At 39.5% G+C, this 26,758-nt stretch overlaps 1 protein-coding gene across 1 annotated transcript; it reads left to right on the forward strand.

Annotated features, from left to right (window-relative positions):
- Positions 1 to 1,779: 1,779 nt before the first annotated feature.
- Positions 1,780 to 9,004, forward strand: PGLS (6-phosphogluconolactonase). The gene is made up of 5 exons (XM_026713876.2): positions 1,780 to 2,438; positions 4,838 to 4,945; positions 5,861 to 5,962; positions 7,741 to 7,881; positions 8,455 to 9,004. The coding sequence occupies exons 1-5, from the start codon at positions 2,136 to 2,138 to the stop codon at positions 8,590 to 8,592; spliced, it is 792 nt and encodes a 263-aa protein (XP_026569661.1). The 5' UTR covers positions 1,780 to 2,135; the 3' UTR covers positions 8,593 to 9,004.
- Positions 9,005 to 26,758: the final 17,754 nt, after the last annotated feature.

Consider the following 26,758-nt stretch of genomic DNA (forward strand, 5'->3'; position numbering starts at 1 on the left):
ATCCTTGTTGCATTCCAAGGGCAAGATATCCATCTACAAGTTTTGTTCCAAGAATTATAACTTGCACAATGAATTGACGCAAAGCAAACATCACAGCTTTGGAGTCAGACTTGACATCTATTTCAGAAGCTTTTGGTTGGCAGCTAAATAGCCCCTGGTTCTTGGGAGTAAGCTGTCTTGGAATCAACAAGCTTTGCTTCCAAATAAAAATAGACATGAGTGTAACGTAAGCTGTACCTTTGCAAACATACCATTCTTCTGTCAAACTGAATGTTCTATATAGTCTTTTTGCCCAATAAGGATTCATGTCTATTCTAGACTTCCCTCAAGAAACTGATTTTATTGAAATGATGTTGCATTTTTCTAAGCCACAAGTTCCACTTATCTCAATTAGTTTGTTAGTCTGGTTCTAACATTGCTTTAATGGAACACAATTAATTTATCACACTTAGAGACATAAATTCTTCCTCCCCATGCTTATCTTAAGAGCAAAGGCATATCCATATAAACCTAGCTGGGAGAGCTGTTTGAAATTGGTAACAAGATGACTGGGTGAAGAGACTGAAAAAGCTTGTTTAGTACATCAAGGAAGGCAGCATTTCAGTAGACACCACCACACTTAAAAATTTTCAGTCCTAGCCAAAAGGGGTTCTGAGAGCCATAAGAACAGAGAATTACTAGTCCGCTTCAGAGTTCATAGGATTCTGTGCAACTTGAAACTTATAAAACCTTTGAATTATAATTTTAAAAGTCTTCTTTCCCAATTCTTCTCGACATAGTGTTTCTTTAAATTGTACTTGCCTTGCTTAGGGACAGTTTTTTTTCTTTTCTCTTTTTATTCCCAAGGCATTTACAGATGTTTCCTATTCAGTCTGAGTAATATAGCAATATCTAATCGCCGAAGTTTGTTAACAAAACACCATACGTAGTCTGCATTTCACCTCAGTATGATCTAGCAGTATACTGATTTTACTTGCTTAGGAAGTGTATGCTTTCTTCTACTTAAATGTCAACTTTGCATCAGAGTCACCCTGAATTTTCTATGCTGCCTGATGTGGCTATTATTGTGAAACTGTTGTTTCAAACACAAGCTATATACACTGCCCATTGACCAATGATTAAGTAAACCATTGTTTACTCAACCCAGTGTCTGGATTTCACCAATATCCTCAATCATAAAGTGATGATGACAGAAGCTAAGATTTAACAACACAATAGGCTTAAATCTAAATTTCAGAAGATAAAGTTCTACTAGAGCCTTCAAAATCATAGCCTGTTTCTTGTCATGATAAATTATTCCTAGTGAAAGGGCTTTAATAACTAATTCAGCCAGTTTCTTGAGTTAAAAGCTATCTATCACAAGACAACCTCATATGATCAGCTGGCTCCTTCACAGTACAACCTTCCTAAAATTTTGGTTTTGAATAGCTGGTGTCCAAAATTGGCAATAGTTGGGAAATGCTGGGTTCTCTATTATATTTAATCAAAGTTCTGAAAATTATTAATTTCAAAGAAGAAAACCCTCCTAGCAATTCCAAGACATTCATTCTGATGCAGTGTTAAGGTTTTGGCCGGTAAAGACGGATTCATCTGGGTTTAGGCCCACTTTGGGGCTACCTCTCAACCCTATTCAACCCTATTCCTGACAAAGCTGTCAGGAAAGCCAAGAGAGAGTCTTAAGAAATAAATCCTTCTTTCTTACCGTCTTTGCCTTTCATTCTTGATTTCCCGCCCCGTATTAGACCTCTAATGAAGAAAATTCAAATAAACTCCAATATGGCCTCAACTTTATTTAGTCTACTATTTCATTTCGCAAGGCAGCCATAAGAAAATATTTTGGTCCGGAGTAAATTCTAGCGTCGTATTCTCAGCAGTACGTAAGATTTCCGTCTGCCAATAAATATAGGGGGGAGAGTGCCGGCTTCACAGGTTTCCGGTAGCTTCTTGCATATGTTTCCGCCGCTTTTTTTTTTCCTCTCTAAAACCCTCCTTCTACTAAGGTTTCCGCCCGCGTGCCATCGACGACCGCGGCCACTTCCGCCCGGCCTTGCTCGCCTTCTCACCATGGGTCCCTCTCGGCTTCGCTGCCGGGTTTTTTCGTTCCTCCTTTCAGCTGCTGCCTCACCTCACTCGCCATGCCCGGCTCTTCGGTGTCACGGCGCGGTCCGGCCGCTGCAGCGTCTCCGGCTCCCCAAATCTCGGTCTTCCCTTCGCCGCAGGAGCTGGGTTCGGCGCTGGCCCAGCTAGTAGCGCAGCGGGAAGCTCAATCCGGACCGGGTGGGCGCTTCTCCCTGGGCCTGTCAGGTGGAAGCCTAGTGCGGATCTTGGCTCAGGAGCTGCCCGCGGCCGCTGCCTGCCCTGCTCGGTGGCTCCTGGCTTTCGTGGACGAGCGGCGGGTCCCGCTGAACGACCCCGAGAGCAACTTCGGTGCCTACAAGGTGTCTCTCGAGGAGGGGCCTCAAGGCGGGACGGGGTGTAGGGTGCTGGGGCTGATCCCCGGTGAGGTGGGGTGGGGTGGGGGGGTAGGAGGCGTGCTTCCTTGGCCGCGGCTCTTCCCGGCAGGAAGGCTGGGCGTGAACTCCCTCGGGTGATGATGGGTCGGTAAACCTGAGACTGCAGGGCTGGGCTGCTCTCGGCTTTCATCTTTCCTTTTTCACCTGCAGTCCCCGCGGATTGCGGTTTAACCAAGGAGATACCTGTCCGCGCTGCTGCTTCACCGATGAATAATAACTTATTTTATTTTATTTTGGGGTGCTGCAAACGCCTTGCGGAGCCGGACCGAAATCTCCTTTGTTCAGCATCCTATCTGAGACCCACCAACCCACCAACCACCTCCTCAGCAACCATCTTTAAATAGAATTCACTGTAAAAAGCTGGAGCAAATTAATGCCACATGAGTTTGGGTCCACACGAAGCCACAAACTCAAGCCATGCATGGAGCTGTATGTAATCTGCTTTGTATTGGAAAACGAGCATCTGTAGCTAGTTGCTTAATTTTTTTTAGGATGGGCTGGCTTCCGTTTGTCTTCCCCCAGCGACTTCTCCTTTTTAATTAGTATCTCTGGAGTTTGCCTAATAGGTATGAAATTTACGTAGCATAAATATCTGTTTGAAGTATAGCTCACATGAAACATGTGCATACTCAAGGTCAGGCTCCAATGTAAATAGCTCTAAAATCTTTTGTCAGATTGGGGATTCAATTGAGTGTCAAACATATTGATCAATGGGCAGATGGTGTGCTAGTTTGTCTTTCTACTTTTGTGGAAAGGTAGGAAATCATTTCTGTTCTTTAGTAACCTAACAGTTGGATTAAACCAGGTGCTGAAGGAGAGATTCCCAGATTCTGGAAGACTTGCCTTTTTCTTTCATAAACCCAAATACTCCCAGATGTAAATGATGATTCCCGGAGCACTGTTAAGGAGTACAGGTAGTTCTCGACTTACGAGTGCAGTTGAGTCCATTTCTTTTGCTCAGTGGGACGTTTGTTAAGTGAATTTTGCCCCATTTTACAATCTTTCTTGACACAGTTAAGTGAATCGTTGCAGTTGTTAAGTGAGTAACATGGTTAAGTGAATCTGGCTTCCTCATTGACTTTTACTTGTCAGAACGTCACAAAAGGAGAAAGCATGATCAGAGACACAGCAACTGTCATAAATATGAGTCAGTTGCCAAGCAGCTGAATTTTGATCATGTGACCATGGGGATGCTGTAACAGTCATGAGTGTGAAAAATGGCCATAAGTCCATTGTTTTGGTGCCTTTGTAACTTTGAACAGTCACTAAATGGGCCACTATAAGTCAAGGATTACCTGTAGATGACCATGACAAAGTTACCCATTGTTGTTGCTTTTGGTTAGGAATCTTGTATCTTTAATTGCTTCATGGAAGATCACACTTGCACAAGGGAAATGTATGCTAGATACAGCAATGGGGGAAGGTTCATTTGTGGGGTGTTTATTTTCTTATTTTTATTACATTAGTAAGAATGGTGGCACCTACAAGCAGGAGGAAATAACAGGAAAATATCAAACCCAAGTTTCACAGAGCTTACAGTTATAGTGAAAAAAGGAAGTGAAATAGGAAGAAGTGCATTTCAGGTGATAATTGTATAGATTTGATCCTGCTTTTATTCTTCTGAGGAAACAGAGTCAGACTCCGTGAGATTGTATAGAATGCTCTCAGCAGTGGATGGAGATTTATCTCCTTTCTATTTCATCCCATTCCAACCCCTGCCATATTGTTTTCCTATTCTTAAAAGAGACCTTCTTTCTACTAGGGTGGCTCTTGGGAAAGGGGTTATAAAGAGAATGCAGTAATATGATAATATAATATTACGAAACATATGATATATATATACACCAAATGACAGGAAATTACAAATGTTCTAGGTCTCCTTGTGCTTTGACTAAGTAATAGAATATATTTGTAAAAACATACAATTATAATACAATACCAAAAAACAATAATAGACTATTATGTTTGATAGAGTATAGATAACTGGCAATTTACAGGATATAGGAAATAAATGCCACTCAATATTTATTATGAAACATTTAATTCATTATTAAATGTATTAGAGAAAAATATAATTAGTTCTATTATAGAAAGTGTTGTGATGTCTATGTATGTGTATGACTTTTTACCTTTTATTTTTGTACATTTGTATATTTTAACCTTTTGTATTTAATAAAGTTTTTTCAAAATTAAAAAAAGAGAATGCAGTAGATGCCTTCTATTTCCCCTCATTTGTGCTAGTTTGAGAGAGCAGCCTCTCCTTTCTATGAGAGTCCCACACTTTGTTTTGTCATTCTGTAATAGTGATTTGCATTTTGTTTCAGACATACCTCCTTTCTAAAATTGCTATACCTGATGACCAAATAGTTGTTATCAATCCTTCACTACCAGTAGAAGAGGCAGCGGCAGATTATGCTGAAAAGCTGAAAAAGGTATGGCTCGGAGTTGGTGTGTTTTTATTTGCCAGAGACAGATTTTCTTGCAGGATATTAGTAACTTAAGGGCAAAGCACAGAGGTTGGAAAGGAGATTACATCCTAACTGATTTTTTTTTCTCAAGAATTCACTATTTTCAATAGGGAAACCTCTTGGCTTGATCTACTATTTTGCTTTCAGTACTCATAAAAGTTCCCCGATGTTTGACAAAACGTTGATGAGCCACTAATTCTGAATATACATTCATTACACAGTTTTGAGCCTAGACTTGTAAAAGGCCTACTAATTGTAAATTTCTGGCCAATGTCCTTTCAAAGGTCTTGGACAAACTGAACAATTAGTGTCAAGTTGATCAATGTAGATTAAAATGAAAGTATGCTGAATGAAGTTATTACAATTCAACTATGCTGTGTTTAGCGCTTTAGCTCTGAGTTCCAGAAACTATAATCCTACAGCATCTCCCATATGATGCTGTGGTAGAATAAGGTAAGCCCTGTCTTTTTCAATCAGACTACTTGGGACTAGTTAACAAGTGCAAATAGGGATAATTCCTCCAAATGCTTGAAATCTCAGATCAAGTTCAGGACAATTACAGTACGAAGACAGATTGTGGGGAAACATGTTGTCCTAAAGAATTTTTAAAAAGATTAAATTCATAATAACTAGATCATGGAAACTCTTAACACAATAATGCCAACTGATTCATATTTTAGTACTTTTTAAATATCAGGTGAAGACATTTTCATTTTTCTAGATTGTGTTTGGAGGAAAAGATAGTTATCTCCATGTTTATATTCATAATATATTTTTCTTTGAAAACTAGTAAGAATATACCAAGTGGCAGTATAAAAGTTGAGTAGGTAGATAAATGAATGTGTTACTTAAACCCTCAAGTGTGTTTCTGTTCCACAGGCCTTCCAGGGTGAAGATATGCCTGTATTTGACCTTTTGATCTTAGGAGTAGGACCAGATGGACACACCTGCTCTCTTTTTCCAGATCATCCCCTACTACAGGTGAGCCAAAGAGAAGAACTGCAGATGATTTTTTTTTGTCTGCTGTTGCTTAGGTTGAAGATCCTGTTATGGAGTCATGGCTGTTGCAGATTAAAGGAGCAAAAATCCTGCTGGCTATTCTGAGGAAGCTCACAGTAATCAGATTAAAGTCTATAATAATTTACTTGTGACAGATGATCCTTCTAAAAAGTGATGCTATAACAGTCTATTGAAATAGATTTTCCTTGAGCAGCCGCAGGAAATAATTAATTGGACAAATGTACACTGAGAACAAGAATTATCCTTAAACTTAAGAGTTTATCCTTAGGAGTTATCAATTCTGAGAAGTCTAGAGCCAGGGCTACTGTGAAGTATCAAGATGTCTATTAGTATGATTGATCTGTCTGGGAGAGATATGGGAGACAACTTTGCCTCTGCTATCCTTAGTTAAATTCCCAACTCATAACAGAGAACAATGGGACAAAAAAGCCAGAGAACAGCCAGAGAAAGTCAGGATAGAAGAGAGCATTTTCCCCAATTTGTTTTCTGTTAAACAGGGGTTTTGCCATTGGCCGCATTTCCCAGAGCAGCTCTTTTGTGAATAGGAAAGACATGACATGAAGGCCATGAGAAGCTCTTACAACTTATTGTTCAAATGCTAGTTGTCATGCCCTCCAAACCCAAAAAGTTGCCTATCCTTGCATGCTGATGCCTATTTCTAGCTGGGACCATCAAGAAAGTAATAAATGGCAAAATGTATAACCTTGTGAAAATAAGCACAATTGATTCCCTGCACGTCTTTCAACAATAGTTCAAAGGTGCAAGTGAACCAATCAAGTGACAAGTAGAATATATCCAACCATTGGGGAAGCTATAAAGATTTGTGAAATAGACATGGATAGGCTTCTCTTGTGGGTAATAATAATAAAAAAAATTCCTTTTCCATTCTCTCCTTTTGGTCCTGCATCATCTCTTCCTATAATTTATGTCTCTTTGTTCATCTAATTTGAGCAAACCTTTAGAGCAGGGGTGTCAAACTCAAGGCCCATGGGCCACATCCAGTCCATGGGGTTCTTAGATCTGGTCCATGGGTCCATGGAAACAGCAAAGGACTGGCCCACGGTGCCTCTGCGAGCGAAAACTAAGATCGGGAAAATTAAAGGTGATTGCATAATTTTTAGAAGTGTGTGTTTGTTCCACATTATGATAAATGGCTTCCAATATTATGAATGTATAGTTAATTAGTACATCAGCTAAACGTGAGGCTGACCCCCAACCCAGTTAAAGCATTAATTGGTTAAACAACAATTTTAATTCCTTAAATCTTGTTTAGAGTTTGATAATCTATACTTACAGTATATTCCATGGGAAAATCCCCTTAGAGCAGGGGTCTCCAAGTTTGCCAATTTTAAGATTTATGGTTATGGGGCACCCAGAGATGTTCTATGTCAAGGACCCTTTGAAAATGAAACATTCCAAGAACTGGTTAATTTTGAACATTGTGCACACTTGTAAGATGTTTTGTGTAAGACTTTGAGAATTAAATACGGTGCTTTGTTTGTACCTGTCTAAAAATGTGAGTTGAAAGTTCCCAGTTTGCTTTTGGTACATTGGGCTTAGCTGTCACAATGCTGTCCACATGCATTGGCCTGGGAATTCTGGGAATTGTAGTGTCAACATATCCGGAGGGCACCAAACAGATAAAGATGGAGTAAACCTAGCTCTGTCTCATGCTGTTTCCAAAGGTTTTTTTTTTTTGCCTTTCTTCATTATGGTCCATATTGACTTTCCTGTGTCAGGAGCGGGAGAAGATTGTGGCTGCCATTAGTGATTCCCCAAAGGCCCCCTCAGAGCGGATCACACTGACTTTGCCTGTGCTGAATGCTGCGAGGAGTGTGGTGTTCGTTGCCACAGGGGACAACAAGGCTGCAGTGATAAAGGTACTTTCCTTTGGAAGGGCTGTTTCCCCCCCCCTCCCGCCACCTCCCCAAGCTTTTGAGTGCTGCGGGTGATATAGTGATGTCATCATAGGTGGGTGGGGCAAAATAGTCAATTGCAACGTCTGTTTTTCAGTTTTGTTCTGAAAAGTTTCTTGCAAAGGTTTTGTTTGTTCTACTTTGGCTTGCTAAGCTGAAAAGTAATTAGTTATGCTGAGCTAATACACTGAGGAATCAGACTGGCTTGCTTCAAATTGAACTGTGGCTTTGTCCAGTACACACATTTGCTTTTTAATGATGGCTGTGCATCTCTTTCTTTCTGTTGTAGAATTTTCTAAGAAAGAGCAAGGTAGTTGGCAGTAGTTTATGTTTGACTGTTCCCTATGCCTCCTAGCAAAGAAAGGGGGGTGGGAGAACCTTTATTTATATATGTATTTCCTTACACATTGCCTGATTCCAAAGTGACCCTGGGCAGCTCACAGCTTAAAATATGTCCCCTGTTAACATTTTGAATACCATATGCAAAGTGTAGACTTTGAAAGCATGGGTGCCTGACCTTTTTCTTTCTTGCCACAGCGTATTTTGGAAGGCAACGAGGAAAACCCACTGCCGGCTGCCCTTGTCCAGCCACATACTGGGAAGCTTTACTGGTTCCTGGATGAGCCAGCTGCAAAGGAGTTGACCATTCCCTTTGAGAAGCATTCCATCTTGTAGGAGCTTCATGTCTTGCAGCCTTCCGGGTTGGGAGAGGTTCACCAAGTACGGGGTGTGGGTAGAGCCCCACCCTCTAACATTCCAGGTCACGGTCTCCACGTCTGGTCGTAGCGCTCAGGAGCAGCACTAAACTAACACTGTCTTTTCTTTTTTCTTTTTTTCTTCCTTTACTTCCCCCCTTCCCTAATTTTTTTTTTTTTTTTACATTTTAAGAAGTGTAAGTTTGTGGAGCACGGTGTAACAAATATGATTATTGCTTAACTAGGACAAAGTGTGACATGGGAAATGCTTGGGTCCAGCTACTAGGTATCAAGAGAGTTGGTTACAGTCTTTATCATGTGAATGGTCTAATGTGGTGTAAAATGGATGCACAATTAAAGGTGTAAATTAAAGTCACTCAGTGCTGGCACAATGTGTTCCTCTTCTCTGTGTGATTTTTCTTTAATTATTAAGTAATGGAAGTGATGAGGCCTTCTCTATTATTTGGATGTATCTGCCAGGGCAGATTAGATTTATTATGTTTAATCTGTAGATACTTAATACTCGGCATATTAGCATATTGCCTTCCCTCTGCACTCCTTAGGGATTAGACCCCGACTTCCATTTCTGAATCTAAATGATGATTAGGAATCACGACAAATATACTTTAACCTATCTGGATGATGCATCTACATTCCAGAAATCCTGCCAGATGCTTCTCTAGGTTGCTTGTGCATTTTCAGTTACATTCCATTCCAAATTTTGACTTTTACAAAAAAACTGAGATTTGTAAGAAACTGCCCTGTGTCATACTGACTTGTGTCTCATAACTTCAGCATATCTGTAAGCTTGCCTGTTTCTTTCCACTGAATGCTGTCAGTCCAACAAATTCTTCCATAAACTTCCTGTGTCGTCTTTATATCTGCTGTGCTTCAGCCAAGTTCTGTTTAAAGCAAAGATAAAATTTCCCTCAAACTAAGTTCAGGTCCTGATTACTTTATGGATACATCCATCTACCAATCCCACCTGGATTTCAAATATCTGGATAACAGTTAATAGCAGAAAAAAAATATAAGACTTTCTACCTCTTTTTTTGCTACCATCTGGTGACTGTGTAGATATAGATGTTTAAAGCCCATATATGCTGGTCCAATATTTAAGAGGCTGTCTCTAACACAGAAAGATCCCAGAAAATGTTGAAAACCAGTTTTGTCCAGCAGTTAAGGCACAAAGCTAGAAACCAGTGGACTGTGAGTTCTAGTCATGCCTTAGGCCAGAAAACTGGCTATGTGATTTTAGGCCAGTCACACTCATTCTCAGCCCAACCTACCTCACAGGGTTTGTGGGGGCAAATAAGAGGAGGAAGGAATATTTGGTATGTTCATCACATTGAGTTATTTATAAACATAATACAGGCAGGATAATTTTGTTAAAAAAAATCATGGGCAGCATTAAATTTGTTAGACCAAATACCACAATTCCCTGACTCAACTAGGAAATTTCAGATCCAACATCTCTGGAAGGTAATTGTGTAGGGAATCCTGGTCTACTAAAAGCTGTCCTAGATTTGATTCATTGTAAGTCCAAGTTGTAGTGCTTCCTGAAATGTTCTTGAGAAGCATGGAAATGGCTGGCTTTAGAAAGCATGGAAATCACTGTTTTTCATTAGCTGCTTAGTAGCTTTCAAGGACTCCTAACAAAAGGAATTAATTAGGGTAGACTAGGAAGAATGAATTAAAATGGTGGGCCGCTTCTGGGAATATTACTTTAATTGGTCTGTGAGGTTGAATGTATATTTCATTAGCAGTTGAGTAATGGAAAATTAATAAGTACCATCCAGTTCAGAGCCTTTTTATACAGGCAAGGCTTTTAGACAAAAAGCACAGTCCAACTATTCGTTGCTGATGGAAAGATTACATATGTTAGAAACCTTGGAGGGCAAAGAAATACACATCAATCTTCCCCGGACCTGTAGGTTAGAATCTAAAATTCAAACGGTTGCTTGTTTATATGACACAATAATGGGGAGTACCATATTTAGTGGCATAGAGGATCACACAGGCCCAACAAATGCCAGTGATAGGTATACCTCATCTGAGTAATAAAAACATAATTCTGTGGCAATTTAATTATTGTATTATGCCTGGAACTTAGGTTCAAAACCACAATCAACTGTGAAACTATGGTAGTCCTGGGTCAATTCCTCAGTCAAATCTACCTCATTTGTTGTGAGGAGAAAGGACAATGAGGCCACATAAGCTGTATAAGGGTGGAATATGAAAGTGGTGAAAGTTTTCACAGGGAAACAGAGAGGTACAAATGTGAGGCCCTGCAAATGTTATTGAATAAATTCCCAGTTATTGTATCTCTCACCCATGGTTATGTTAGAAAAGACTGCTGGGATTTACAGTTCAACAACCTCAGCTGAACTAGTTTCCTATCCTTAATATAAAGAGTAATATATAGGCAGTCCTTGACTTATGACCACAATTGAGCCCAAAGTTTTTGTTGCTAGGCAGTCCTTGACTTATGACCACAATTGAGCCCAAAGTTGTTGCTAAGCAAGTTAGTTGTCAAGTGAGTTTTGCCCCATTTTGCGATCTTTCTTCCCACAGTTGTTAAGTGAATCATTGCATTTGTGAAGTTAGTAAGACAGTTGTTAAGTGAATCTGCTTTCCTCATTGACTTTGCTTGTCAGAAGGTCGCAAAAGGGATCACACGACCCCGGGACACTGCACCTGTCATAAATGTGAACCAGTTGCCAAGCATCTGAATTTTGATCACAGGACCGGGGGGGGGGTGGAATGCTGCCACTATTTTAAGTGTGAAAAAATGGTCATACGTCACTTTTTTCAGTGCCGCTGTAACTTTGAACGGTCACTAAATGAATAGTTGTAAGTTGAGGAATACCTGTAATTCTGGCAAAAGCTAATTTCCCCCTCCACAAAAGTAAAAGTTGCTGCAGAAAACAAGTAATTTGTGCACAATCAAATCCTAACTTCCATTATTGCAAATGTTTTTTGGAAATGAAGACATGGTCATAGGTATGTTTTTACTGCCTAACTAACTGATCAGTTTGTCCCAAGAGGTTTTTGGATGATGAATGAGATTCAGAAGCTTTTAGTAAATTAAACAAGCAAACAACTTTTATGTGGGTGTGCTATTTGAGACGCTGGAATCATGATGAGACTATTAACATGCAGAGATGCAACAACACTTTTCTTTGTAAGCAAGGAATTCTGCTGAGAGTTTTCATTAGTTTTGGTCTGTGCTTATTGTGTCTCTTCTAGTTTTTTCTCTGAAAAAGAGGAGTTTGTATCATGAAAATATTAGGAAATGTTGCATGTTAAGGGGAAAAGGTACAGAAAAAGTTGCACTAGGCAGAAATAAAGGAGTGCCCAATTTACATTCTGTGTTCTTCAGGCTTAGTTTGAAGCTTTTACTTGCTACTCTGAGGCAGGAAGTCTATATTTTCCTGGGAGAAACCACATCGAATCTTGTTCAGTCTTTCCAAATCGTTAGTTCAAACTTGTCTTAGATTTTTGTTGCTGTTTACCCCAATTGGCTGGTGCTTCCTTTCAGTCCAGTTTTTGAGAGACATTCCCCACTCTGGTACTTGAAAGCTCATAACATTTCCTAAACAAGCTTTCCGAACAAAAGTTTGGCTGGTGAAGAAGAACAAGGATTTCTTTACAATTGGTCTTTTTTCCTTTGGTTGAGATATAGTCACATTTTTTTCTATGGTATGGTATGGTATGGTAGAGTTTTCTATGGTTTAGAGTCTCAGATTTAAAACAGCTGTGTTTGCTTTTGTATGTAAAGCAAATATTCCATACTCCATATGTATGAAGGAAAATATATATACAATGCATTCAAAAAGTATTCAGATCCCCTTCACTTTTGTCAATTTTGTTATGCTGCAGCCTGATTCTACAGTTGTTGAAATTCATTTTTTCCTCATTAATTTACACTCAGAACCTCATAATGACAAAGTGAAAACAGCATTTTAGAAATGTCTGTACATTTATTAACAAGAAAAAAACTGAAATGTCACATTGGCATAAGTACAGTATTCAGATCCTTTGCAACAACACTTGAAATTTAGCTTAGGCGCCTCCCATTTCTCTTGATGATTGCTGACATGTTTCTACACCTTGATAGGAGTTGACCTGTGGTAAATTAAATTGATTGGACATGATTTGGAAAGGCATACACCTCTCTATAGAAGGCCTCACAGCTGACAATGCATAGTGTAGCAGAGCAAAAGCCATGAGGTCAAAGGAACTGCTTGCAGAGACAGGATTATTGCAAGGCACAGATCTGGGGAAGGCTACAATAAAATTTCTGCTGCACTGAAGGTTCCTAAGAGCACAGCGCCCTCCATAATTCTCAAATGGAAGAAGACTGGCACAACCAAGACTCTTCCAAGAGCTGGTTGACTGGTCAAACTGAGCAACCATTGGAGGAGAGCCTTAGGAAGAGAGGTGACCCAAGAACTCGATGGTCACTCTGACTGAGCTCCAAAGATCCTGTATGGAGATGGGACAGAATTCCAGAAGGACAACCATCACTGCAGCTGTCTACCAATCTAAGTTTTATGGCAAAGTGGCTAGACAGAAGTCTCTCCTCAGTGCAAAACATATGAAAGCCCGCTTGGAGTTTGCAAAAAAGCACCTGAAGGAGGACTCTCTGAGAGGAATAAGATTCTCTGGTCTGATGAAGCCAAGATTGAACTGTTAGGCTTCAATTCTAAATGTTATGTCTGGAGGAAACCAGATACCATTTATCACCTACCCAATATCATCCCAACAGTGAAGCAGGGTGGTGGCAGCATCATGCTGTGGAGGTGTTTTTTACAGCAGGAACTGGGAGACTGGTCAGGGTTGAGGGAAAGCTGAATGGAACAAAGTACAGGGATATCCTCAATGAAAACCTGTTCCATAGCACTCAGGACCTCAGACTGATCTGAAGGTTCACTTTCCAACCTGACAATGATCCTAAGCACACAGCCAAAATAACAGTGGAGTGGCTTAGGGATAACTCTGTGAATGTCCTAGAGTGGCCCAGTCAGAGCCCTGACTTGAACCCTGTTGAACATCTCTGAAGCGACCTGAAAATGGCTGTCCACTGACAGAAGCCATTCAACCTGACTGAGCTTGAGAAGATTTAAAAAGGAGGAATGGCAGAAAATCCTCCAATCCATGGGTGCAAAACTTGTCGTGTCATACCCAAAGAGACTCGAGTGTGTAATTGTTGCCAAAGGTGCTTCAACAAAGTATTGAGTGAAGGGTCTGAATAGTTATGCCAATGTGAAATTTCAGTTTTTTTCTTTTTAATAAATGTATAGACATTTCTAAAATTCTGTTTTCATTGTCATTATGGGGTATTGAGTGTAGATTAATGAGGAAGGGGGGAATGAATTTCAGCAACTGTAGAATCAGGCTGCAGCATAACAAAAACGACAAAAGTAAAAGGGATCTGAATACTTTCTGAATGCACTATATATGGAGGTTTCGAATTTTTTTTGAACTACTACTCACAGCAATCTCATCAATCTCTGTCTGTTTAGGAAGATCTAAAAGATAACTGGAACAGAAAGCAATACAGGAAATGTTTTTTTTAACCTATCTAAAAGCAGAAGAGAAGAGCCTGCTTCAAACCCAAGTACAATTTTGTCCAGTGCTACCCTATATTATGATGTACCTACTTCCTCCTAGTGGTCAAGATATCTACAACCTTTTAGATAATAATGGACTTCCACAACTTCCACTTAAAGCAGCTGAGCAAATGGCTAAGGATGCTGAATGTTTAGCATCTAGAACAGGGTTTTTAGACAGTATTCCAGAACACCCTAGGATTCTACAACAATTCCACAATTCTACAATTCCGTTAGAAAGAGACAAAGAGCAAAAAAATAACAATCAAATGTCTGTTTTCTATAACTAGTGTTTTGCCTCTTGATCAAGTGTTCCAATTTTTTTTAAAAAAATTACAATACAGGTTCTACTGCCTGAAAGTTTTATAACCCCTAATTTGGAGAATCCCAACTTTCCACTGTCAGGAAAGTGATTGTGAACCAATGGATTAACAGAGCTATTTATTTAAATCTGGGTGTTACAAACTATAAGCAGAACTGTAAACATGGTTTACTGAGTTAATCCAACTTTCTGGGTTTTCATAGCAAACTGAAGTAAGTCACGCAATGTGCGTGTAACAAGTCTAAACCATCGCAAACTTACTGAGCATATTTTAGTTTATAAACTCCATTAGTCAGAGAGGCTACATAATCTGTGGTGGAACTGCACAATATATTAAGCTAGAAGATAAAGAATGCAATACTGTAATTAAATATTCCATAGCAACATCTAGCATTTCTCTACAGGAAGGAGTATACTTGGTTATTGCGCAGACAGGAGAGTCTAGAAAATACTAGACTGGGAAATGAAAACAGAATAACTCTTAATATACCGTAGGGCCTCAAGTAAATATTTACAATACAGTAGCAAATTGTTGACATGTATGTATTTCCAAGGATTTATGTTTTAAATTATATTTATTGTGGTAAATTTGCATGATAGCCTCCTAGGCTTCTTTTATAACTCCACAAAGGACCAACAGCAGAATGGAAGATGAAGCTTACAGAAGCCAAGTTTCTTCAGGGCTACCAGATCTGGACTATGAAAATCCAGTTGTCCATTGTGTAGTGGCAAAGAGATACATAAAATCTTAATTCATTGCTGCCACCTAGCGGGCACCCACATTTTAACATCCCAGATATCCAGACAGTCCTCGATTTACGACCACAATTGAGCCCAAAATTTATGTTGGGAGATGTTTGTTAAGTGAGTTTTGCCCCATTTTATGACTTCTCTTGCCTCAGTTGTAAAGTGAATCACCGCAGTTGATGAGTTAGTAACCTGGTTGTTAAGTGAGTCTGGTTTCCCCATGGACTTTGTTTGTCAGAAGGTCGCAAATGTTGATCACATGACCCTGGGGCACAGCAAAGGTCATAAATATGAATCAGTTGCCAAGCATCTGAATTTTGATCACATGACCATGGGGATGCTGCAAAGGTTGTAACTGTGAAAACAGTTATAAGTCACTTTTTTGAGTGCCATTGTAACTTTGAACAGTCACTAAACAAACTGTTGTAAGCCGAGAACTGTTTATAAATGCAACACAAAGGTCAAAAATGTGATGTGGCAGGAAGAAGAAAAGAGCTAAAAAAAACCATCATTTATCCTTATTTCTGTGGGCTAAGAATACTTGGGGAGAAGTGTGCAGCTGCCAATGTTTACAAATCTATTAAATGAAAAATGAAATCAAGAATACATGATGCTGCTCATCTAGCTCACACAATGTGTTAAACCATAATGTGGTTTTATTTTTGGATTAATGTCATGCATGACTATGACAGTTTAGTATTTGGTCCAAACAAGCCTCTACGGCTGATCAAAATTTAAATTAAAATTGGCTTTGAATTGGCTTTCCTCACTATAATTTAACTCTGGCTTTTAAGAATCCCATTCTTCCTTCTTCCTCGGTAAGAAGGGATATATTGACTTAAGGCTCAGCAACAGAATCTATTTTCCTTGTGAGCAGATTCATTGAAAGGTATGAGACAAATGAGAATGTTTCCCCTACTGAATCATGGTAATTATTTTACACAATAGAGATTTTTTTAAAGGCAAAGAACCTGATTATTTTTTTAAAAAAAGTTGGCTACTCTAGAATTACCAGAAGGCCAGAAAGAAAAACAAGACAAAAAAAACACCCTCAAGGAATTCACTTTGTGTCTCCCTCTCTCTCTCTCTCTCTCTCTCTCTCTCTCTCTCTCGTGTGTGTGTGTGTGTGTGTGCGGGCGCGCAAATTTATCGTGTTCTTTTAAATTAGATTTTCATGTTATAGAGGTCCATAATGTTATACTGTAAATCTTCTGAACTAGCACATTATTTTTTTTAAAAAAAGATGATTACTTCTTAGTCCTTTTTAATTATTATTGTTTTATGTTACACAATTTCTGCCCTGCCAAGAGTGATTGGTGAAGCACAATCTAAAACTCCATCCTCAAAATACCATGTAACAAACTCAGTTTTCTCCTTTGTCCCTCATCTATGCCCACTGCACCATCGCTGGCCAGAGCAAGTACACACAGAAGATTACAAGTGACCTCACATCTGCTCTTTCTCTAAAATGCTATCTGCCATCATTTCCCAGCAATGCCTCTCTGGATTCTGGGTAGGAGAAACAGGACACCATTTGCACAAAAGGATTCATGGACAAGTTTGATATCAGGACTCAAAACCAAGGACAAAATAATATCAGAGCATTTCAACTTTCTAGCAGACCTCAAAATGGCTGTTTTGGCACATTGGGGCTCACCAGCATCTTAATCAAGGAATTGTTGACTTCACTAATATAGCAAAAACTTTCAGGCAATCTCAGTTTTCAAGAGACTCAAGTTTTTAACATGTTGCAACTGTTAACTGATATGATTTATAGTAAATCTTGCATGTAACCTATATCCACATCAGTGGTGGGATTCAAAATTTTTTACTACCGGTTCTGTGGGCGTGGCAGGGGAAGGATACTGTAAAATCTCCAGTCTGAGGCAGTATTTGCCGGTTCTCCGAACTACTCAAAATTTCCGCTACTGGTTCTCCAGAACTGGTCAGAACCTTCTAAATACCACCTCTGATCCACAATAATCAGCTTAACTTCCCTTTCTCCCCCTTTCATCCCCATGCCACCCAATTTATCCCCTACATCGTTCTAGTTACTTATTAATTTGATGAACTGAGCTGTTGCCTTTCCAACAATGTGTTGCCAAACTCCTGATTATTTTGTTAGGTAAAACTGTCTAATTATCAGGAAAAAATAATTCCCCTACTTTTCACTTTTTTAGTAAGAGCTGGGCCATTTTCTTCAAAAAGCAGTTTTCATTAAAACATATTATATACAGGTTGCCCCTCTAAAAGTTTCTAATTGTTTATTTCCACCATTGGCCACCAGATGACCCTGTTGGGCAATCCTACTTCATCTTCTGCACAGTTTGTTAATGACTTGGCACCCAGTATCCAATGTTGACATTTCCTTAGTTTAATATTTTCCATTAGCAGACTTCATGTTTGCTAAACTCTTTGGAGAATAGATTCCTGTTTATCCATATTTCTTTTCAAATCATACCAGTTAGTTCAATTCCATTTATACAGTATATACACTGCTCAAAAAATTAAAGGGAACACAAAAATAAGACATCCTAGATCTGAATGAATGAAATATTCTTATTAAATACTTTGTTCATTACATAGTTGAATGTGCTGACAACAAAATCGCACAAAAATTATCAATGGAAATCAAATTTAGCAACCCATGGAGGTCTGGATTTGGAGTTACACTCAAAATTAAAGTGGAAAAAGACACTACAGGCTGATCCAACTTTGATGTAATGTCCTTAAAACAAGTCAAAATGAGGCTCAGTAGTGTGTGTGGCCTCCACGTGCCTGTATGACCTCCCTACAATGCCTGGGCATGCTCCTGATGAGGTGGCAGATGGTCTCCTGAGGGATCTCCTCCCACACCTGGACTAAAGCATCCCCCAACTCCTGGACAGTCTGTGGTGCAACGTGGCGTTGGTGGATGGAGCGAGACATGATGTCCCAGATGTGCTCAATTGGACTCAGGTCTGGGGAATGGGAGGGCCAGTCCATAGCATCAATGCCTTTGTCTTGTAGGAACTGCTGACACACTCCATCCACATGAGGTCTAGCATTGTCTTGCATTAGGAGGAACCCAGGACCAACCGCATCAGCATATGGTCTCACAAGGGGTCTGAGGATCTCATCTCGGTATCTAATGGCAGTCAGGCTACCTCTGGCGAGCACATGGAGGGCTGTGCGGCCCCCTAAAGAAATGCCACCCCACACCATTACTGACCCACTGCCAAACCGGTCATGCTGGAGGATGTTGCAGGCAGCAGAACGTTCTCCATGGCGTCTCCAGACCCTGTCACATCTGTCACATGTGCTCAGTGTGAACCTGCTTTCATCTGTGAAGAGCACAGGGCACCAGTGGCAAATTTGCCAATCTTGGTGTTCTCTGGCAAATGCCAAACTTCCTGCACGGTGTTGGTCTGTAAGCGCAACCCCCACCTGTAGACATCGGGTCTTCATACTACCCTCATGGAGTCTTTTTCTGACTGTTTGAGCAACCACATGCACATTTGTGGCCCGCTGGAGGTCATTTTGCAGGGCTCTGGCAGTGCTCCTCCTGTCCCTCCTTGCACAAAGGTGGAGGTAGCAGTTGTTGCCCTCCTACGGCCTCCTCCGTGTCTCCTGATGTACTGGACTGTCTCCTGGTAACGCCTCCATGCTCTGGACACTACGCTGACAGACACAGCAAACCTTCTTGCCACAGCTCGCATTGATGGGCCATCCTGGATGAGCTGCACTACCTGAGCCACTTGTGTGGGTTGTAGACTCTGTCTCATGCTACCACTAGAGTGAAAGCACCGCCAGCATTCAAAAGTGACCAAACCATCAGCCAGAAAGCATAGGAACTGAGAAGTGGTCTGTGGTCATCACCTGCAGAACCACTCCTTTATTGGGGATGTCTTGCTAACTGCCTATGCTTTCCACCTGTTGTCTATTCCATTTGCACAACAGCATGTGAAATTGATGTTCAATCAGTGTTGCTACCTAAGTGGACAGTTTGATTTCACAGAAGTGTGATTGACTTGGAGTTACATTGTGTTGTTTAAGTGTTCCCTTTATTTTTTTGAGCAGTGTATCTCCTTCTGCTTCCGTAATTTCTCTGCGGTATACTGTAGTCTCTTTAAGGTGGCTGGACTAAAATGCTATTTGATAATATGCCATCAAATTGCTATTGGTTCTTAGTGAACAAGATAGATAGATTTGGTCCAGATGATCTGTTTCCAATCAGATCCTTCAGGTCTTCCAATGGTGTGCACGGATTCCTACCTGTAACTGAGCCCGTTGTTTTCCCTGGTCAGCCTCTTCTTCCCTTTCCTTCCACCTTTGCCAGGATTATGGATGTCTCAAGAAAATTAGGTCTTATATAAGGTGTCGCAAATATTATCATCTCCCTCCAACTATACTGCCTCCATTCCTAATTCCCATTATGCCACACTACCATAGAAAATTCTGCCCTTGCACATCTATTGCAAACTAAACTAAGGAAAAAAATTATGGATTCCTCTGGCTTTACTTTTTCCTCCATGTTCTAGCGCCATGATGGTGAACATGCAGAGCCGTGATGGTGGCATGCAGAGCCCTGTTTCTGGGCATGTGAACTTTCACCCCAGATCAGCTCTGTCATGCATATGCGTGGGCCTCCCGCTGGCCAGCTGGTCTTGCATGGGGGGCAGGGTGCATGCAGGGGTGGGGCACATGCGCAGGGGCAAGACACATGCATGAGGGTGAGGTGCATGTATGGGGGACATGCATGTGCGGGTATTTTGGCAATGTGTGCATGTGCGCTTTGGGCACTTGGTGTCGAAAAGGTTAGCCATCACTGTTCTAGCACGAGAGCAATGCAACTAAACTCACTTGCAACTAAAATGGTTGGAGACTAGTGTATTGCTGCAATACAGTAAGTCAGCTGTAATCAACAGAATTTAAAAAAATGAATTTCAGATGGTAAATTTGTTTAAAGTGGAAGGGCGATATTCAATTAATGGAAAGATACCATGGATATTAAAACAGTTGCCTAAGGTGAATTCTGCTGCTTTTATAATACGCAAAAATGCAATAGGTGAATTTTCTCTGGCTCTGGCACTAAAGGGACGGAGACCATTTCATTGAATTCCTGCCTATCTTACAACTGTAGAAATTAGATGTGCCAATTTTGTATGTCAATCTGCATTATAAGTATGGTAGTTTTTCCTAATGGATGCTTTGAAATTTTAAAATCATTTTTAATCATAAATCAAGTTTACCTCCCATACAGTCCTTATTTGTTCATTTTAATGCACTGACCTGTAATGGCATCAGTGCCCCAAATATGGAATTGTGTTTTGAGGGAGTCTCACTGAATGCTTTAAATGAGTCTTGGACGCACAATATCCTTCCTTTCTTTTTATTCTTTTGTAGCAGCACAACACATTTCAGACCATAAACTGAGGTTATTAATTCTGCTTAAATTATATTCTAAAAAGTGTATTCATCATGGCTTCTGTGGTAAAGTTATTCCCAGGGGTGACTATTGGAAGAAAGAGGATTCGTGCATTAAAAAAAATGTTCCAGTGCAGTCCTGGCTACTTTTAATATTAAATTTAAATTGGTTTCATAGCCATGAAATGTTGCAAATGCTAGTTACATTTGGTGTAAGTGACAAACAATAGTGTTAGCATCTTTCCAAGACCTTGGCAAAGAGTCCCCTAAGATTTAAGATATTAAGCCAATCCCATTTAAAATAAAAAATAAAACTCCTGAAACGATATTCTGTTTCGGAACTATTTGAAAATATGCAGCAAAATAAACATCTCCAAAATACAACAGAATGTTATGAAAGCAAAAAGTTTGTTTATCCCGTATCCTGTAGCCTGCATCCTGTACAGTTTAGCACCATTTTAGTTTGATATAGGCAATATATTACTAGCATTATGAAGTGGTAATAATGAATAAAAATGATTGGAATGACTAATTTATTACTTCTTAACCGCTGTTATTCGAATGCTTGTAAATTGCTTTTCATTATTTGTTTGTTGAGCTGGCTTCTTAGCTTTTTTTTTTTAAAAAAATGGGATATTATTTCTTAATCATCAGAATATAGGTAGTCCTTGACTTAGAAACATAACTGAACCAAAATTTCTGTTGTTGTGAGACATTTGTTAAGTGAATTTTGCCCCATTTTATGACCTTTCTGGCCTTAGCTGTTAAGTGAAACACTGCAGTTGATAAATTAGTAATCCAGTTGTTAAGTGAATCTGGCTTCCCCATTGACTTTGCTTGTCAGAAGATCGCAATAAGGGATCACATGACCTTGGGACCAGAGGTGGTATTCAGCAGGTTCTAACCAGTTCTGGAGAACCAGTAGTGGAAATTTTGAGTAGTTCAGAGAACCGGTAAATGCCACCTCTGACTGCCCCCGCCCCCATCTATTCTATGCCTCCTGAGTCCCAGCTGATTGGCTGGATCGTTGGTTGCCCTGCACGGGAGAACAGAGCTGGAAAGCAGGTTAGTGGAGTCGGGAGGGAATGGAGATTTTATAATATCCTTCCCCTACCACACCCACCAAGCCACTCCCACCAAGCCATGCGACACCTACAAAATCAGTGGTAAATTTTTTTTGAATCCCACCACTACTTGGGACATAGCAACAGTCGTAAGTATGAACCAGTTGCCAAGAATCTGAATTTTGATCACATGATCATGGGGATGCTGGAAAGGTTGTAACAGTGAAAAAGGGTTATAAGTCACTTTTTTCAGTGCCGTTATAACTTTGAACAGTCACTAAAGGAAGTGTTGTAAGGCAAGGACTACCTGCAATTATATTAACAAATGTAAATATTGAGTTGCTGAAGTTATCCTAGATATAGAAATAGAAAATAGGAAAGTATGATTGCTAGCCGAGAGCAGTTGGATCTTGGCCTCAGGCACTTGTGGAAAATAATAATTTTCTTTCACCCATCATACAATTATGAATCATCTGGTACCAATCACTTTGGAATGATCATAAAAGTTAAAAATTACAAAGATGCACGTCAGGGTTTACTTCTGCAAACACCACAAAATTATATCTTTTTAAATGATCAGTATACAACAATTCCTGTATTTTGCAGGAAAGCCAGCCAGGTGTACTCTTCTGGGAATTTTTGACTCGTGGCACACCATTGTAGAAACATGTTTGTTCATCATGGCATCATGTAACAATTTGGAAGGATTGCATTTCTAATTGCAAAGTGCCAGTCTAGAATAATTGGAATCTAATGGAAGGCCTGCTTCTCACAATTAGCCAAAAAGGTGGTAAACTTCAAGTGGATTAACTTGCTTCTGAAACTGTAGCTGGGAGCTTCTGGAATAAAATGTTCTCTGATGATTGGGACGGGGATATTTAAGTACAGAAAATGTGCATGTTCAGGAAAGCACTACATTTCTTTCATCTGATATCTAGTTTGGTATATTTATAAGTTTCAAGATAGAACTATGTGAGCCTTTGTTGAATAGGAAAACAGGAGGCTATGAGTATGATCAAAATACTGGACCAACCTGGCATTGCTCCAAAGTCTCACTCACATTAGAGACTAAAATTCACCCCAGCAATGTGCCTCTGCAAAGCATGCTTTTCTGTTGAGCCATGAGCAAATCCTCCATTTTGATGGTTCTGATTTCCCTTAATGTCCATCAACATATGACTACATCAGAAAAAAGACGGTTTGTTTCCTTCAATTGGTCTGGCTGAGTTGCTCTTTGGTTCTTCTTCCTAAGGAACCATCTTAAATCCACCTTCGCCAATGTACTCCAATCTGAATGTGATCATCCCAGAAATGAAAACCATTCCCCAATTATAACCCACTTGCTCTGTGCCAAGTTAAATGGTAGCAATGGAAATGAGATGATGCCATTTGCCCAGAGTGAGCAAAACTATTGGAAACAACATTCTGAAGCATATCAAGGATCATCTTTGTCCCTTCAGTGGAGGAAGAGCAAAAATTTGTTTGACACCTGTTCCCCCCAAAAAAGATGACTTAAGAAAGAAATTCATTTTATTTTGCTTCAGGACTGCTTTTCCTCCAGCAGGAAGATGTTAAGGAAATGCTTTCTTCAGTGCCAAGGCATGTTCTTCTCAAATATATCTGAAAAGCCTCAAGCTGAAGAAGGCCTCTCGTTGCCAAAAAACCTAAGCCATCCACAATTAGCATGCCGATATTGTCTATAATTCTGATTTGATTATAGTGCAAGAATCATTATGGTTAAAAATCAGCATAAAAATATTGCTAAACTCAGAATTCTCTGAAGTCCACATATTTACTAACATATTTTATTTGTTGTGTAAGGGAACTGACCTCAATGTGTTTTTTTCAACCATAATATTGTGCCAAGGATGAATTTGGCTAGGACATCACTGGTTAGGGAAAAAAAAAAGAGGGAGCGCTATAGAGCCATAATCTTCTTGAAAAAGATTCCTTTGGAAGGAGCTTGACTTCTAATTGGAAGTGCAAAGTGCCCAAGCTCAGATGGTCTAATGTTTTGAAGATAGAAACAAGGACCTTTTTGTGTTCTCATCTGTTGTTTCTCACCAAAGATTAGCAGCATTATCTGAACTTACTCTGCCTTCCCCACTCATAAACTTTACTGAAGTTTCCTCTCTATTTGTTATAATCTTTAATCCTGTAATAGCCTCATGCTGATTCAGAAATAGAATCTGCTGGTTGTTTTGGTAGGAACATAAATTGGGAAATCATGGTTATTCTAGAAGATGGTATCAACTTTTCAAAATGTATCTTGTCAAGTGCATGAGGTGAACTGCCTGATTATGAACAGAATAGTGGCTCAGGGTAGATTTTAGGTTGAATGCCTGAAGCTCAAACATTCCTTTTTCTTTGAAACTAGGAGTCTTCACAGAGCTAAGCCCAAGACATTTTATTTATTTATTTTATTTCTATCTTTCCTTTATTATTATACAAATAACTCCAGGTGGTAAAATATCCAACACACCTTCCTCCTATTTTCCCACAACACCAACTCTGTGAGATGGACTGGACCAAGATAGAGTGACAGGCCCAAAGTGTTTCTTGGCTAAGGAGGGTCATGAATTCATGGTTTCTTGCTTTCTAGTCTGGTGCCTTAGCCACTAGATCAAACTGGCTCCAAATCTTGCTGTCCAAAGCATAGAGGCAGATAACACCCTCATCATAATTTCATATGCAAAAATGCATCCGCACCACAGGGTCAGTTCATTCTAGCATTAGTAATAGAACTACATGGTTGACTGGGGACACACAGCAGGGTAAGCTAAAGTATTCAGGCAGAATGAGAAAAGATGTCTACCACTTCCAGCATCTTCTACCTACAGTAAGTCAGTTGCCTCACTCTGCCTAACAGTAGGGCAGGCCTGGAAGTATATTCCTGCTTCCATCTCCTTCTTGTGCCACTCTGCTCTTTTACTTTATGGCAAATTACAGGAGAGATGTATTAGCTCTTTACTCTTAAGAAATGCGTTGTGTAACTTAACACCACTAGCTTTCCAAAAATTTGCAGTCAAACTACATTATTCGCTCAAGAGTACATTGAAACTATGGATTACTGTACCTCAGTGTCACAGACACTTCAAGGGACAAGCATATCTGTTGTGACTTACACCTTTGCTCCAATGACAGAAATTATATTGTTTGTATCATCACACATAGTGTGATTTGTGTAAGTTTGTTACACAATAGTGCGATTTGTGTAAGTTTGTTCTTACTCAAATGATGCCAATTTCTGCAAGCTGTAATCCAATATATCTGGAACAGGAGAAAGGCAGGGATTGTCTCCTCTATTACATTACATTGTTCAGGACACTGAAATCTTTCCTGACAATCAGCTTTGATTTGTCAAGCATGACTAAAGTAAGGTCCCATGTTTCTACGGGATGTATCTATGTTCCACGCAGTGCATATACAGGTCGTCTTCAGCTTACAACAAAGCAACTTTAAATTGTGTAGTATTTACTTTTAATTAAACACAGACAGGACAAAGTATTAAGAATGTCATTTCCTTCTGAGCAAACTTTTTACATAAGATAATTAACTGAAGATCAATAGTTTGCTACACCTCAAAATACTTTTTGAGTTTTAAACTGTAAAAAAATGGGCACTGGATAGAATAGCCTTTTGATGTGTATTAACTAGGAAGTTGTGGTTCTAGGAGTTGAATAAGGAAATTGTTATGAATGTCCTGGAAGAAAGTGAGCTTGGAACACACATTTGTTTTGATGCAACTCCAGATGTTCAAATGGATCAACTATGATTTTGTTTTGCTCGTAACATCTGATTCAATGGCTTTGCTGATTAACTTAGGTTGGGTTTATTATGGGATGCTGGTTGCAGCTGCAGTTTCTGCCACTAAATAATTCCAAGAAATGAATCAAGAGGCTGAAAATGTCTAGCTGACAGTTCCTAACAATACAGATGTTGTGGAAAATGGAAAAATGTTTAATTAAAATATTTTATAAGCAAGAAGAAATCTTAAATGCTCCAAAACCCAAGGTCCACATTTGCAGAGTCAGTTTCAAATAAATCATCCTGTATTTTTTTCAGTTTGTTTTTTACAAGATTATTGGCACCAAAATTTTAGAGCAATGGAATATTTCTCTAGATTCTGGATTTGGATGCAAAATCTATTAGCATGTTTATATTCAAACAATTCAAACAACGTTTGAATTCAAATAATTCTTGGAGTTGGGGATCATCTGTAGAGTAGTTAAATATCCTATATTAACCAGTCCAATATGTACAAAGATATATTAATTGTGAATTAATGCATCATCACAGTGATGGAGCCTATCTTTATACGCACTGGATCCCAGATTTATTTCTGGCAATTCCAGAGTCAATTGAATCAAGGTGGGTAGCTATAGAAATTGAATAAATAAATACATTTCCAGCCAAAGGGGTTGATGACGATGAAAAAAATCCCATTTGCTTCCTGAAATGTAGTTTTCACCAGAGAAGACAGTATTGAACCTGATGCTGAATCAGATCAGGCGGATTCAGAGATATCCAGATTGAAGTGGCACTCCTCTGAAAGGGATCAACTTTCAATCTGAATTCTTCTGAAGCTCCCTATATGTTCTGATTTGAGAAGGACCTAGAAACAGACTTTACAAGATGTTTTAAGCCATGCTTTATTTTAGTAATAGCTTCTAGAATTTCTAGCGACCTGTTTTGAACACAATGTCAGGATTCATCATGAAGGCAAAATTAGGGGCTCATGAACTTTCTTTATGAGAAGAAGTTTGAACATTTGGAACACTCAAGCTCAGAAAACAAGTGACTGTGGGAAAAACATTGCCAAGTGTGCAAAACTTTGTACGGCATAGAGAAAAAAAATGTGGACAGTAAGAAAACTGAAATTTCTCTCCATCTCTCTAAACACTAAGGTCACAGCCATCCAGTAGAAGCTGATTGAAAGGAGATTTTGAACTGAAGAACTTCACATAATACGTGACTAAAAAATGGAATTCA

The sequence above is a fragment of the Pseudonaja textilis genome, chromosome 2 (genome assembly GCF_049901715.1).
Source record: "Pseudonaja textilis isolate UNSWEBS1 chromosome 2, rPseTex1.2, whole genome shotgun sequence".
Classification (NCBI taxonomy): Eukaryota; Metazoa; Chordata; class Lepidosauria; order Squamata; family Elapidae; genus Pseudonaja; species Pseudonaja textilis.